Source organism: Eubalaena glacialis, chromosome 19 (genome assembly GCF_028564815.1).
Source record: "Eubalaena glacialis isolate mEubGla1 chromosome 19, mEubGla1.1.hap2.+ XY, whole genome shotgun sequence".
Classification (NCBI taxonomy): domain Eukaryota; kingdom Metazoa; phylum Chordata; class Mammalia; order Artiodactyla; family Balaenidae; genus Eubalaena; species Eubalaena glacialis.
The window spans coordinates 8,180,801-8,193,681 of record NC_083734.1 but is presented as its reverse complement, the minus strand read 5'-3'; the positions used below and the strand labels follow the sequence as shown (position 1 = coordinate 8,193,681).

General features: G+C 50.4%; 1 protein-coding gene across 5 annotated transcripts in view; it reads right to left on the bottom strand.

Moving 5' to 3' along the window:
* Window positions 1–12,881, bottom strand: part of GAS7 (growth arrest specific 7) — a 193,822-nt gene that overhangs the window by 41,696 nt on the left and 139,245 nt on the right. For all 5 annotated transcript variants that reach the window (XM_061174896.1, XM_061174897.1, XM_061174898.1 and 2 more), the window contains exon 3: window positions 9,668–9,748. In XM_061174896.1, the coding sequence (XP_061030879.1) occupies window positions 9,668–9,748 (81 nt within the window). The remainder of the gene's footprint in view (window positions 1–9,667; window positions 9,749–12,881) is intronic.

Genomic DNA, 12,881 nt, shown 5'->3' with positions numbered 1-12,881 from the left:
AGCGAAAAATCCAGGGCCACCTGTGAACAGAGGCGCACTCAGCAGATTCTTGTGGGTAGCTGGGTTTCTCCCGATCTGCCTGTTGGCCGGACACTCTGGAAGAAGGGTGGGCACAGACACACCAGGACAACAAAACACTGGCCACAGAGCTGGCCCCCAGGGCAGTGGCTTAGGGACACAAGGAGAAACAACAAATTAACCCCATGTGGCCATCCACGCTCCTGGTCTACACCCAGGGCCCTCAAGAGGCTGCTCAACTGCTGACTCTATCCAGGAATCCTCTAGATAAAAGGGGGGTGAGGAGGGAGGGCCAGGATTCCAAGGGCATCAGAGAAGCTATGGCTGCCGAGGAGAATCTACTCAGGTCAGCACAGGCCAGGCCAGGAAGGGCACTAGACTGCTGATAAATACAACCCACAAGGCAGGCATAACATTGGAGAAATTTTCCTTATCAAGGAGCATAGCGCTGAAATAGATAAAACACAAATGCTGGAGAACCTAAAGACAACAGTAGGAAATCTTAACATACTGCTTTCAGTCTAGGACTGATTCGTGAACAAAAGTCAGGATGTGGAATATCTTAGTCATTTAATTTAAAAGGCTGATTGAACTAGATGGATTAAACATCACACCTTATAAACAGAGGTAATATCTTTTACCAAGAATCCATGCAACATAAAAAAAAAAAAGTTGGGCCTATTTAAGTCACAAATAAAGTATTGATAAATTGCAAAAGGCATAAATAACACAAGGCACATTCTTTGACCAGAAAGCAATAAAAGTAGATACTAATAATGAAAGAACAAAATATACAAGGTCCTCACCCGCCCCCCCCCGACTCCCAAACACTTGAAAATTTAAGAAAACACCCTCTTAAATAATCTCAGGTCAAAGAAGAATTTAAAACTATAATTATACAATATTTTGAAAATAATGAGGAAGAACCTATCAAAACAAATGGGATAGGGCCTGAATTATATTTGGAGGAAAATCCATAGCCTTAATTATTTCATTACCAAAGCCAAGAGAATAAAAATAAACAGACTAAACATTCAACTTAAGAAATTAGAAAAGAAATTTTTTAAGCCAATAAAATAAATCAAAGGAAAACATGAGAAAAGGATATAAATGTGGCAAGAGAAATTAATGAGTTAGGAGACAGGATAACATTTGCAACCCTGGCTGGTTCAGGGCAGGTCAGTGGTGAGGGGGAGTGGAGACTAATAGTGATTAAAAAAGGCAGATCAGCCTAATTTGAGAGTGAGAGAAAACACAAATGCTTAGAATTAGGAATTAGAGAGCAAACATACGCACGGCAAACAGACTTGAGTATTTTTTTTTAATGCAAGAGCATATTATTTATAATTCCATGCTAATAAATACAAAACTTTCCATAAGATTCAAATGATAAAAATGGTTTCAAAGGATACCAGAAACACCAGAATGAGTAAAACCTTTGAAAAATGACCTCCCCTCCAAAAGGCACCAGACCCAGATGGTTTTACAGGCAAAGCGGTTCAAACTCTTAAAAGAAATACATAGGCCCAGACTGCACAGTACAGAAACACCTGGTGAGTTTCCCAGTTTACTATACAAAGCCAGCATCGCCCTGATCCTAAAATCTATCAACAACCAAAAAAATGCAACCACAGTTCAGTTGATTACGAAAATGGAATACGTAAGTTCTTACCTGAACAGGCCTTAGTTTAGAACCAGTCACTACCTTTGATGGTGCTGGGTCCCTCTAACCCAAGGTGGTCCCCATCTTCTTGAGGGCAGAGGCTGCCCTTCCGACCCCCGTCTTCTCCTTCCACAGCACCTCAAAAGTGCACCCTCAACACACCCTTCTCCTATTTGCAGCCTCTCCCAGCCTGGCAGCCCCCATGCTAACGGCTGCTGGGAACCATCTAACGCAGTGGCATTTGCCCCTAATCCATCCTCTTGTTCTCACTTCAGTTCTGGTCTGTCAGCTGTTGGCTAATTACCGCTCATGTCAAAACAATTACTGGGAAAGGAAAATCTAATTTTCCATTCAACCATTTCTCCCCATACAGCAGCTCTCCCCTGACACCCTGTCTCCCTGCACTTTACTTCAACAGTTCCGGCACCTTTGGAAAAGTCCTCCGTGGGGATCTGAACAGTTACAGCTACCCACGACGGTCCTGATGGGCACTCCCCCACCGCTGGGCCCTTGGCTTACTGAGGGTGAGACTGAAAACAAACAAGGCCAGGGGTGCGTGCTTTAGAGGCCTCCAGCCTCCCAGGGGAAAAAATAAAATATGGTCAAGGATCACTCATAACCATAAGGACCATAATTCAGTTGGGGATACAAAAAAAAACATAAACTCCCAAATTCAGCTGTTTTTAAGATAAGAAAAGGGAACAGAAAGCTCTATCTAGTAACTTCAGTAACTTCAAATACAAATATAAAAACACACACGCACACATTTCATTCCTCTTTATGGGCAGTTAAACAGACAAAGAGAGGGCTTGGGAGATACACAATGAGAGAAGGGGCCGGATATTTGGTAGAAAGAAGTCATTTGCTGGGGGTGGGCGGAGGGGATAAAAAAACGGAAAATAAGAAGACCAACAGAGAGTTGCCAGCATCGTTCGCTGCCCAGACCTCACCCTCCCTACAGCTCTGACCCCATCGCCCAGCTCCAATCTGCCCTGTAAGACAGTCCATCCTCCAAGCCCCACTGTCTAGGTTCTGTTCTCTAAAAAACTCCAAAGACAAGACTTTCTTCTTCCAAACAAGAAAATCAGCTCTGGACACCTTCCTTCTGCCTCCTGTGGGTCCAGCCTCATCTCCCTTCTCTCTGGAACAGACGAGTACCTTCCTTCCTCAACTCGAAGAAACCTGGGAGCTCCAGGGCCCTTGTTCTGGAAATCCTTCTTCCCTCCCTCCTACGACATTTAAGCCTGGCGGGACGGAGTCCCTCCCCAGGCAAGTGATGCAACCACCAATTCTGCAGGACGTTCCTTACAAGTGTTCTGCAGTGACAGTAAAGGGCAGGGTCTGACGGCCCAAAGAGTTTGGGACAAATGCCCCCCTGTTGCTCAGATTTAACTTGGTTTCTTTACGGTAGGCTTAAAATATGCTGACATGCTCTGTGAATCTCAATCAAGGCAGCAGTGTGGTAGTCCACACTTACATGGACAAAGGACCCGGATGGGGGCGGGAAAAGCAGTGGGTACCGTGGAACCCACTTTGGGAAACACAGCCGGGGTTGTTGGAAAGCATGTTTTGGAGTCAGGCTACCAAGGCAAACACCAGAGCCAGATCTGTACTCAGCATCTCTGAAGGCACAGTAGGCACCATCCCTGCCTCACGGCCCCACCACGCCCTGTGGGGCCTTGGAAAGATGCTCTTTGTCGTATTCACCTTCCCAGGTGTGTGCTGCGTCTGCTGGGGTCTGCTTAGGGGAGCGGTTTTACATTTATAGCCTTCTGGTCTGGAAAGCCTTCTGGTCTTGAAATTTCTGTCTGGCTACCCAATCCCTGTTGCCTCCCTGGTTGTCTAAGATGTAAACTGTATTCCCCCAAAGAGAACTCACAATACATGTGTCCGTGGGTGTGAAGGGTTGGAAACCTGCATCTATTCTCCAGGGCGTCAAAGGTTAAACAGGCCTTTGTAAGGGCCCCTGGGGCCTCAGCCAACAGGCACATGTTCCTAAAGGAAAAGGTGGCCCCCTATGGCCTTCCCTGGGGTCAACAGTGATTCCTAGTTGAGGGCCATGGCAGCCACTCTGGGCCTGGTAACTTGCTAACGCTGCAGTAGGTGAGAGTCCCCGTTTGCTCCTATGTGGGAGTAGCCGGGGCTTCCTGATCTGGAGAAGAAGGTGTGTGGGTGAGGGCCCTGGGCTCTGGAGCCCCTTTCCTGGGGAGCACTGCTCAGGGGAAGCACAGCTGTCTGTCTGCACAGACTCCAGACTCAAAGGCAGGTCCTCCCTGATCAACATCAGAACTCACTCCCCTGTGATCTGGCTTCCCTGGAGGCAGGCTGTTTCTCCAAGCATGAGCCCTCAGCGGAGTCAGGCCCCAGGCCAGGCAAAGCCAGCCTCGGAACCCAGGTTTCCCCAACATCTCCACTCCCAGGGGAACTCAATAAGAGATAGATTTCCTCCATCCCAAAGGGAAACACAAATGCAAACTTAATGCACGTCCAGGCCCAGAAGCTCAGAAAGGAACTTACTCTCCATAACTGCCCAGCCCCATTAGTCACAGGTGGCTATTCAAATTCTAACAAGTGAAATTTAAATAGAATCTAAATGCAGGGTGGTACCCAGGATGGGATCCTAGAACATAAGGAGGACAATACTGGAAAAATTGATGCAATCGAACGAAATCTAGTTTAGTTAATAATACTGTACCACATTGATTTCTTAGTTTTGACAACTGGACCGCGGTTATGTAAAACGTTAACGTTAGCGGAAACTGAGTAAAGGGTATATAAGAACTCTCTGTACTGTCTTCACAATTTTTTTTTAAATTAATTAATTAATTAATTTATGGCTGTGTTGGGTCTTCGTTTCTGTGCGAGGGCTTTCTCTAGTTGTGGCAAGCGGGGGCCACTCTTCATCGTGGTGCGTGGGCCTCTCACCATCGCAGCCTCTCCTGTTGCGAAGCACAGGCTCCAGACGCGCAGGCTCAGCAATTGTGGCTCACGGGCCCAGTTGCTCCGCGGCATGTGGGATCCTCCCAGACCAGGGCTCGAACCCGTGTCCCCTGCATTGGCAGGCAGACTCTCAACCACTGCGCCACCAGGGAAGCCCACAATTTTTTTTGTAAACCTAAAATTATTCCAAAATTTGAAAAGTACTTAGTTAAATAAAATTAAAAATTCATTCCTCAGGCAGAGTAGACACATCCGCTGGCCAGTGGCTACCATACCGGATGGTGTAGATGTAGAACATTTCTGTTAGCGCAGAAAGTTCTAGGGGACAGAACTGGTCTATGGTGTCATCTGGTGTTACCCAGTAACGCGTAACAAGAAAATCCCAGAACCTCATTTTTCACTCGTATTTTCTTTCCATATGCCTGTTACTATTTCTCTCCATATAAATCATTACTGTTACAGTGTATGTTAAACTGGCCCAAAGAAGGTTTTTAACACGCGCTGAATAGAGCCTTCGGCATTCTGTTTGGGTTTCAAGTTGACTTACGTAGACCTCCCCCAGAAAGCTGGCATTAAATGGCTCCAATAAAGTTACTGAACAAACACAGCTCCCACTGTGATCTGAGAGGAAGCCACGTAGGGAAAGTCCTGGGCCCAGTGCTGACCCCAACATTCAGAGAGTGCAATCCCATTGTGGGGGGCACTGGGTGTGTTTCCAGATCTCTCTCCCCAGCTGTGCTTCAGGCATCTGACAAACCTGCACTGAGAAGAACGAACCGATCCTGTTCATGGGTGGCCCTTCCAACTCTCTCCAGAAGCTCGACTCAAAAGTAACCCTGAGCCCCATGGGTAAACCCTCCACCCCTCTGCCTCCTCAAAGGGGACCTGCCTAAGCTTGGCTTGGCTGGGTTCATTTGTGGTTCCCGCCCACGTTCTTTCTGACCTGTTTTTCCATGATCTTCAGGAACGACCATATGGGATGCTTGTGGTCAATAAATGTGGTCAAGTTTTCCTTCCACATCGTCCTTACCCCCTCCCCGCCTCCTTGCAGGGAACCCCCAACCCCACCACTGCTAACCAACTGCTTCAAGAAGGCAGCTTCCCAGGAAGACAAGACACTTCCACTGCATTTCACTCTCACCCCCATCCCAACCATCACGCTCAGAATGAAATCCCAACAACACCTTTCTCTGGTCCCTGCTGACTCCCCTCCCCTCATCGCCTACCACGGTCCCTCTTGTCCCCCACCCCCCAGCCACACTGGGCTGCTTTCTGTTCTCAAACATGCCAAGGTCACTCCTGCCCCAGGGCCTTTGCACTAGCTGTTCCTTGGCCTAGAACACTCCACCACCACCCCACACACATACCGTCTTCTCCTTGTCTTTAAAGCTTGACCGAAACGTCACTTCCTCACTGAGGCCACCCCTCACGCCCCAGTCACACACTCTGTCCTGCTGCCCATGCAACGAACATCTGACGTATTCCGTGTCTCCTTGTTTGACCAACTCTGCCACTAGAATGTAGGTTCCCGGGAACAGGGACCACACAAGGACTGGCTTGTCTGTGGCTGTATCCCCAGTACTGAGAACAATGTTTGGCATATTTTTTGAATGAAAAGGTTTGCAACTCCACCACTGTTGCTTTGCAGAAGCAGGAGCAGAACAAAAGAGGCTGAGATCCAGGGCCCTGAGTGGTCTCCAGGCAAGGCGCCCACAGCCCCGGGAGCCCAGGGATGAGGACAGTCAGCTTTTGAAGCTACTTCATGTCTTCATCAAGTCTCTTTCTCTCCCCACAATAAAATTCAATCTCCTGAAAGCTGCTTATAAAACTGAAGGAAAGAATGGCTGGAAAAATCCTAGTGCCCCCCCGCCCCGTAGAGAGAAATACCAACACAGTTATTCTTCTATTCTTTAGACAGAAGGTTCAATTCAAAAACCAGAAAAGATGATGGCAAAATACCTCGGATCCTGCTATACCCTCACAGGTGGTTTCTCTTCGCTTCCATCCCAGAGGGTGGATGGAGAGTTGACACGTGTGTTCATGCCCCAGGGTAGAGAGGACCACAAATCATAACCACGGAGGGCTAGACAGGACCTCAGCCATGGTCTTCCTCCCATTTATAAATGGGCAAAGTGAGGCCTGGCAAGGAGAAGGGGTGTGCCCGAGGCCCCTGTCTAAGGAGCTGCAATTTCACAAACGTAAGATGTCACTGACTGTTAGAGGCACCCTTATTTTACGTACTGCTGAGAAAGAAAAAAAAAAAAAAGATGCTTCCAATTAGACTAGGATACACCATTGATTTCCAAGATATTAAAACTGGGAAACAAAACGTGGGTCTGAGAATCAATGAGCTGGGGTCCTGCATGTTTCGCGGCTGCTTCTCACTGTCATGGGTTGGCGTCCATCATCCGACAAAGAGCAGTGCTGAGCCGAGGTTCTGAGTCCTTCTAGAACAGAGCTTCTAACCCCGGCACTGCTGACGAGCGGGGCTGCACAGCCCTTTACTGTGGGGCTGTGCCATCCCGTGCATTGTAGGACGTCTGGCAGCATCCCTGGCCTCTACCCACTAGACGCCTGTAGCTCTTCCCCACACTGGTGACAGCCACGAATGTCCCCTGAAGGCAAAATCACCCCCGAGCTGACAACCACTGCACTAGAGTCAGGGAGGCTTAACAAGTACGTACGTGTGATGCAGACAAACACACACAAGGACAGAAGCACCAAGTTAAACGGGGTCTTCAGTTCAGGCCTTCTCTGAACTGACGTGTACTCTCCAAAGGGGAAGAGAGTAGACAGGATTTCCAACTGTCTTTGGCTACAAAGCCCTTTCTCGCAGAGAAATGGACAGACTTGGGATCCCAGGGACGTGGGAAGCAGGTGCCCTAGGCCCCTGGGGGTCCACCTAAGTCTGTCTAATGCCTTGGCCACCTTGGCAATTCTCATCCCTGGATCTGACCCTCTCCACCATCTCCCACCTTTCTCAGCCCCTCAGAGCCCCGGCACCCGGCGGAGCGCTGGGTTATCGCGGCTCTCGCGCTAGACGTGAAGGCAGGAATTTGTCACGCCGGGGCCTCCGGGCTGGTGACCTGAGCCAGCTCCTCCCAGGCCTCCTTCTGGGGGATGGCCCCACCAACAGGATGCTGCTGGGGCCAGGGACAGTGACAGCAGGCTTTGGAGAGGTGACGCCACTGACCCAGAGGGCAAGTTCCCTAACCAGCCCCAGCTGCCCAGCGTAGCAAGCTGTGCAGGGTGGCAGGCTGGGCCATTGTCACCTGTCATCTCACACGACCCAGCCTCCCCCTGCCTGTGTCATGGCCCTGTCCTGCTCCGTGGACCCCTCTGGCCGGAAAAGACAGCTGGGTTTTCTTTCTAGCATCTGGGTGGCCTGGAGCCAGCCAGGATAGAGGGCCACACCTCACATTATTCACACTAGCATTTCTATTGTTAAAAAAAAATCACAAGAACAGCAACAAAAGACAAGGCAGTGTGCCAGGAAATGCCTATTGCCACATGACAGCTAGGAAGGCCGAATGGCCCCATTTCTGAGGACTTGGTCTGAGAATGTAGCACTGGCTGCATCCCTAGGAAACCAGGAGGAAATGCCCCATTTCCCTGCCCCACAGGGGGTTCTTTTTTAAAAGTTTTAACTAAAAAAATATGTGTGTGTGTGTGTATACATGCATATACACACACACAAATATAAATAAAAACATTTTAAAAGCCTAGAAGAACTTTCCGTGGGAAGCACCTCCCCAATCCCCTCTCCCAGACCTCAGCTGGTTCTCCAGGTCTATTCTGCCACCACTTGGGTTCTGAGTTCTGTGGCTGGCAGTCTTCACAGCCCTAAATAACGTGCTTGGATCCCACTTTGATTTCTCGGTGGTGGAGGAGACTGAAAGACACCCCACTGGGAAAGGTGAGGCCTCACCCACTCACACTGCACACCGCTCCCTTCCCAATCCAGGGTTTAAGAGTCCTCTTATGACTTTCAGCTCTTCCTTTGGTTTCCTGTGATGCGTTCGGTAACTTATTTGTGTTCCAAGCAGGGTACGGGGCTCTCAGCTCCCCTCCCCTCCACGTGAGCACAGGAGGTAACTGCTTTTGCCCAACCCCCCTCCCCCAGCCCACGCCTCCCCTCCTCTGTCCCACACTGTCAATGCTACTGATGTTCAAATTCCAGGTTTACACACCACATTTGTGAATTCACTCAAAGCTGAGGCCAGGCTCCATTTGGAGACTGAGGAGTCCACAAAAGAAAAGGAGAGACAAGAGTCTCCACCTCAGGGAGCTTACAGTCTGGGGTGAGAGAGTGACAACCAACAGGGAGGAGTACTCTGAGGACAGTGAAACAGCAGGAAGCAGGGATCCAGAGTGATGGGAGAGGACTCTAAATTGAGCCATCAAGGAAGGCTTCTCGGAGGAGGTGACATTTAATGCAAGGTCTAATCCACAAGAAGTCAGAAGGTGTTCTCCCCACTGGTGTGTCCTGCAACCCACCTCCTGGGATCCCAGAATGAGATGTCTCCTAAGAGTAATAAACCCTCCACCTATTACAGGAATGTCTACCTTGACCACCTCTGCTTCATTACCTATGCTGATGGAGAGAACTCATATCCTTGCAAGGAATCCATTTGCTTTCCAGACATTCTGTTTGAAAGCTGCCCTGTAAACATCTGCCTCCTTAACTCCTATTCCTTGAGGCCTTCGGGAACCACGTGGAGCAAGTGTGCCCCCGGTTTGGGTCCCTACACTGGCAGACAGCTAAGAGCTCTGACGCTTCACCTCACCCAGCCATGCCCCCACCTCCCTAAGCACCTGAGAGGGAGTGAGAGGGACCAGAGCTGCTGCCGGCACTAGCAGGGTGTTGCCATCCCACGGGGCTACAGGCTACGGGGCCTCCAAGCCCTCTAGACCCCTCCCCAGGTTTGGCCCGTATGATCCGCAGCCAGGTTTCAGACCCAGGCTCCAGAGCCGTGGCCTCCCCCTTGAAGGTGTGTGTGGTTCCCACGGCCCGCCAGGTGCCCCGAAGTAGTGCGTGGACGGTACCTGTCAGAGGCAGAGAGCTTCTGTGAGGGCCAGGGCTGGCTGGAATCCCAGGAGAACTGCTGGGGCGCTCCCAGGTGGTCTCTGGTCAAAGAAAGAAAAAAACACAATCACACTGAGAATTTGCTAGGGCAGGAGCTCCGCGTGTCACAGAGCAGAACTGGGCCACCCCCCTCCCTAAGCCCGGGAAGCAGGAGTCCGCCCTCCGCTCCCATATCCATCTCCTCTCCTGCCTTCCCATGACAACAAAGCCTCTCTTTGCTGGGGACCCTTCTCCACGCAGCTGGGACCAGAAGGAGATGGCCTTCTGGCTGGGATCCTGTGAAACAGTCCCCACTGCCCCTCTCCTCCTCCGAGGCTGCCAACTCATGCATCTCCACTTCGGTCCCTCGTCCTGGAACCCCAGCTGTCGACCGGGCATCACTCCCCAAATGCCCACTGTCATCTGAAACCCCAAAGCCCAGAGGAAGGAGCCCTGGCCGGGGGTCTGTACAGAGACCTGGGTGATTGGGGGTGATTTCCTTCCTGGTTCTACAATTCCATGTCTCGTGTGAATTACAGCTGCTGTGTCTGATTGGACACTTCTCTCTCTTCCAATACCCAGCCAGAAATAAAGCTAATACTGCAGCTATATATGATCATCCCCCGAACGCTACTTTACCCATTTCACTGCTGTGAGCAGAGACTTCCCATAAAATTATCTAGTGATAAAAATAATACTTTCTCACTATTTACAACGTGGTGATGTAGATAAAAGTGCAAAGAAGAAAAAGTATCACCCATAATCCCACAACTCGGAGGTCATCACTAAACATTTGGGTACCTGTGTGTTGATTTGTTTTCTAGGCATATGTACATCTTTGGAACAAAACAAAATCATACTGTACATTCTTTTCACCTATGGACTTCTGTGGGTATCTTTCCAAAACCATTAAAAGGGCCGGATAGCACAGGGGTTAGGATCTATTAACAGCAGTGAGTCTAGAGCCAGATGCCTGGGTTTGAACCCCAGCTCTGCCTCTCACCACCAGTTTAACCTTGACCAAGCTAATTGTCCCCTTGGTGCCTCGGTTTCCCCTCTGTAAAATGAGATCAATAATGGCATCCACCCAAGGCAGCTGTTGTGTTCATGCCAAATGCCCATTTATAAGCTTTTAGCATGAAGTTATTTTTAAAGTTAGTCCAATATATGGATATGACATTATTTAGTCCAAAATTCTATTACTGAAAATTCAATTGTCTCAAATATTTAAAGCAAAAACTAGCACAATCTTTCAATGGCTTCTGTGAATTAAGATTCGAGAGAACTGGGGTTTTCCCTCAGTTCCGACTCTTATCTGCTGTGCAGCCCTGGGCAAGTCACGCTACTTCTCTGGTCCTCCGATTCTTCATCTAAAATGAAAGGGTTGGGCTGACTGGTCCCTTAGGCCCCAATACTCTTGCCCCCCAGCTTTGATTGGTGGTCTCAAAACCTTAAGATCTACTGTTTGGGTTTTAGGATCTTATGGCTCTAGGAGTCGGGTGGTAATACGGTCCCTTCACGTCTTTAGGGAGAGAAAAAGGAGGGTGAACAAGGCAAGCAGCAGGGACGATGTGACCAGGAACAAGAGAGCAGAGGGGTCTTCCAGGAGGGGTGACCAGGGGCAGCCTCAGTGGCCTCCCTGGAGGAGGAGGGACACTCGGGCTGGTGCTGAGAGCACCAAGACTTGGAGAATCTACATGAAGACCACCAGACTGCTCTGAGGCCGAGGGCAGTGGAAAGCATCCTAGGCCTGGCCGCTCATGAGCTGAGTGACCTTTGGAAGCCACCTAACCCTGTGTTTTGTTTTTCTCAACTGTACAATGGGGATAAAAATGGTACCTAAATAGGGTTGTAATAGCATGAAATGGGTTATTACACGTAAGGTGCTTAGGATGACAGGGGCACACAGTAAGTGCCTTATCAGAGTCAAATAAAGCAAACAGACTAGCGAGGCTGGATGTTGAAATGGGGGGAAATTCAGATGAGAAAACAGCCTTCCTACAAAGTGAGGTGGGCTCCAGCAGAGACCAGACGCAGCCTGCAGCCTCCGTCTCCTTCCTAAAGAGGCCTCTCTTCCGCCCGCTGGATCGGCCCCACCTGGAGGCCACACTGCTGTCTCCACATCCACAGCGCCCAGCTCAGGCTCTCCCCTCCAACCCAGCCCCCTGGGGCTCCAGGGACCAGCCTCCACGGCTTCACCAGCTCCTCCCGGGTCCCCCCACCCACATGCAATCAGTTCCTGGGGCCTGGAGGTGCCCCCTCCATCACTTTCCTCACCCTCTCCACCTCACCCCTAACGTGTCTCCCCACTCGGGATCAGCGCTCACCTGGAGAATCCCTTGCGGCCTCCTTTCCAACAAGGCACAGAGAACAAAGTCCAAGCTTTGTCATCCCCACGCCCACCTCTCGGCCAGCGAGGCTCCAGCACAGCAACCTTGTCTGTCTGTCCAGATTGACTCCCACTGACCTCACTCCAGCCCAGGTAACTCACTTGCTGGTCTTGGAACATGTCTTTGCTCTGATTGTTTACACACCCTCACCACCTCCTGCCCCCACCATCCCTGGATGTCAGCATTGTGTTCGTTTGCCAAGTTCCAACTAAAACGCCTCTTCCTCCATGCAGCCTTCCCAGCGGACTGCGGGAGAAGGCTCTGAAATCACAGGGAGATGCTGCCTGCAGTCAGAACCACGCTCTAGATGCTGGGGCCCGAAGGAAGGCCCCTTGCCCTGTACTTGCCAGCCTGGGTCACTCACAGGCCCCCAGAGGCGGGAATCCCTTCTCCTGTAGCGCATCTCTCTATCCAGCCTCCGCCAGGACTCCATCAGGGACAATGCAGACGCCTGAAGGGTTCCGCCCAGCCCACCTCCAGGTCTTAGCCAGCTCTGGTCAGCCCAAAATACAACGCCACTGTGAGCCTGGGGCAGGCCAGGCGGACATCTGGAGAGAGCCCCCGGGGCTCTGGCTGAGTGACCTCATCGGCAGCAGGAAAAATCACCCCAGATGACCACACCACACACAGGGAGGAAACCATTTCCAGGTCTTTTTCAATAAAAGACTCCCTAATCTATTTACAGCACACCAGGCTCCCTGATAGAGCCAAAGCAAAACTGAAGTGGCAGCTCGGGGCTCAAGTTACCCTGGATTGAGGCCCCCTTGCATTCTCTGGGCTTCCATCCTGGGGTTCTAGGTCATTC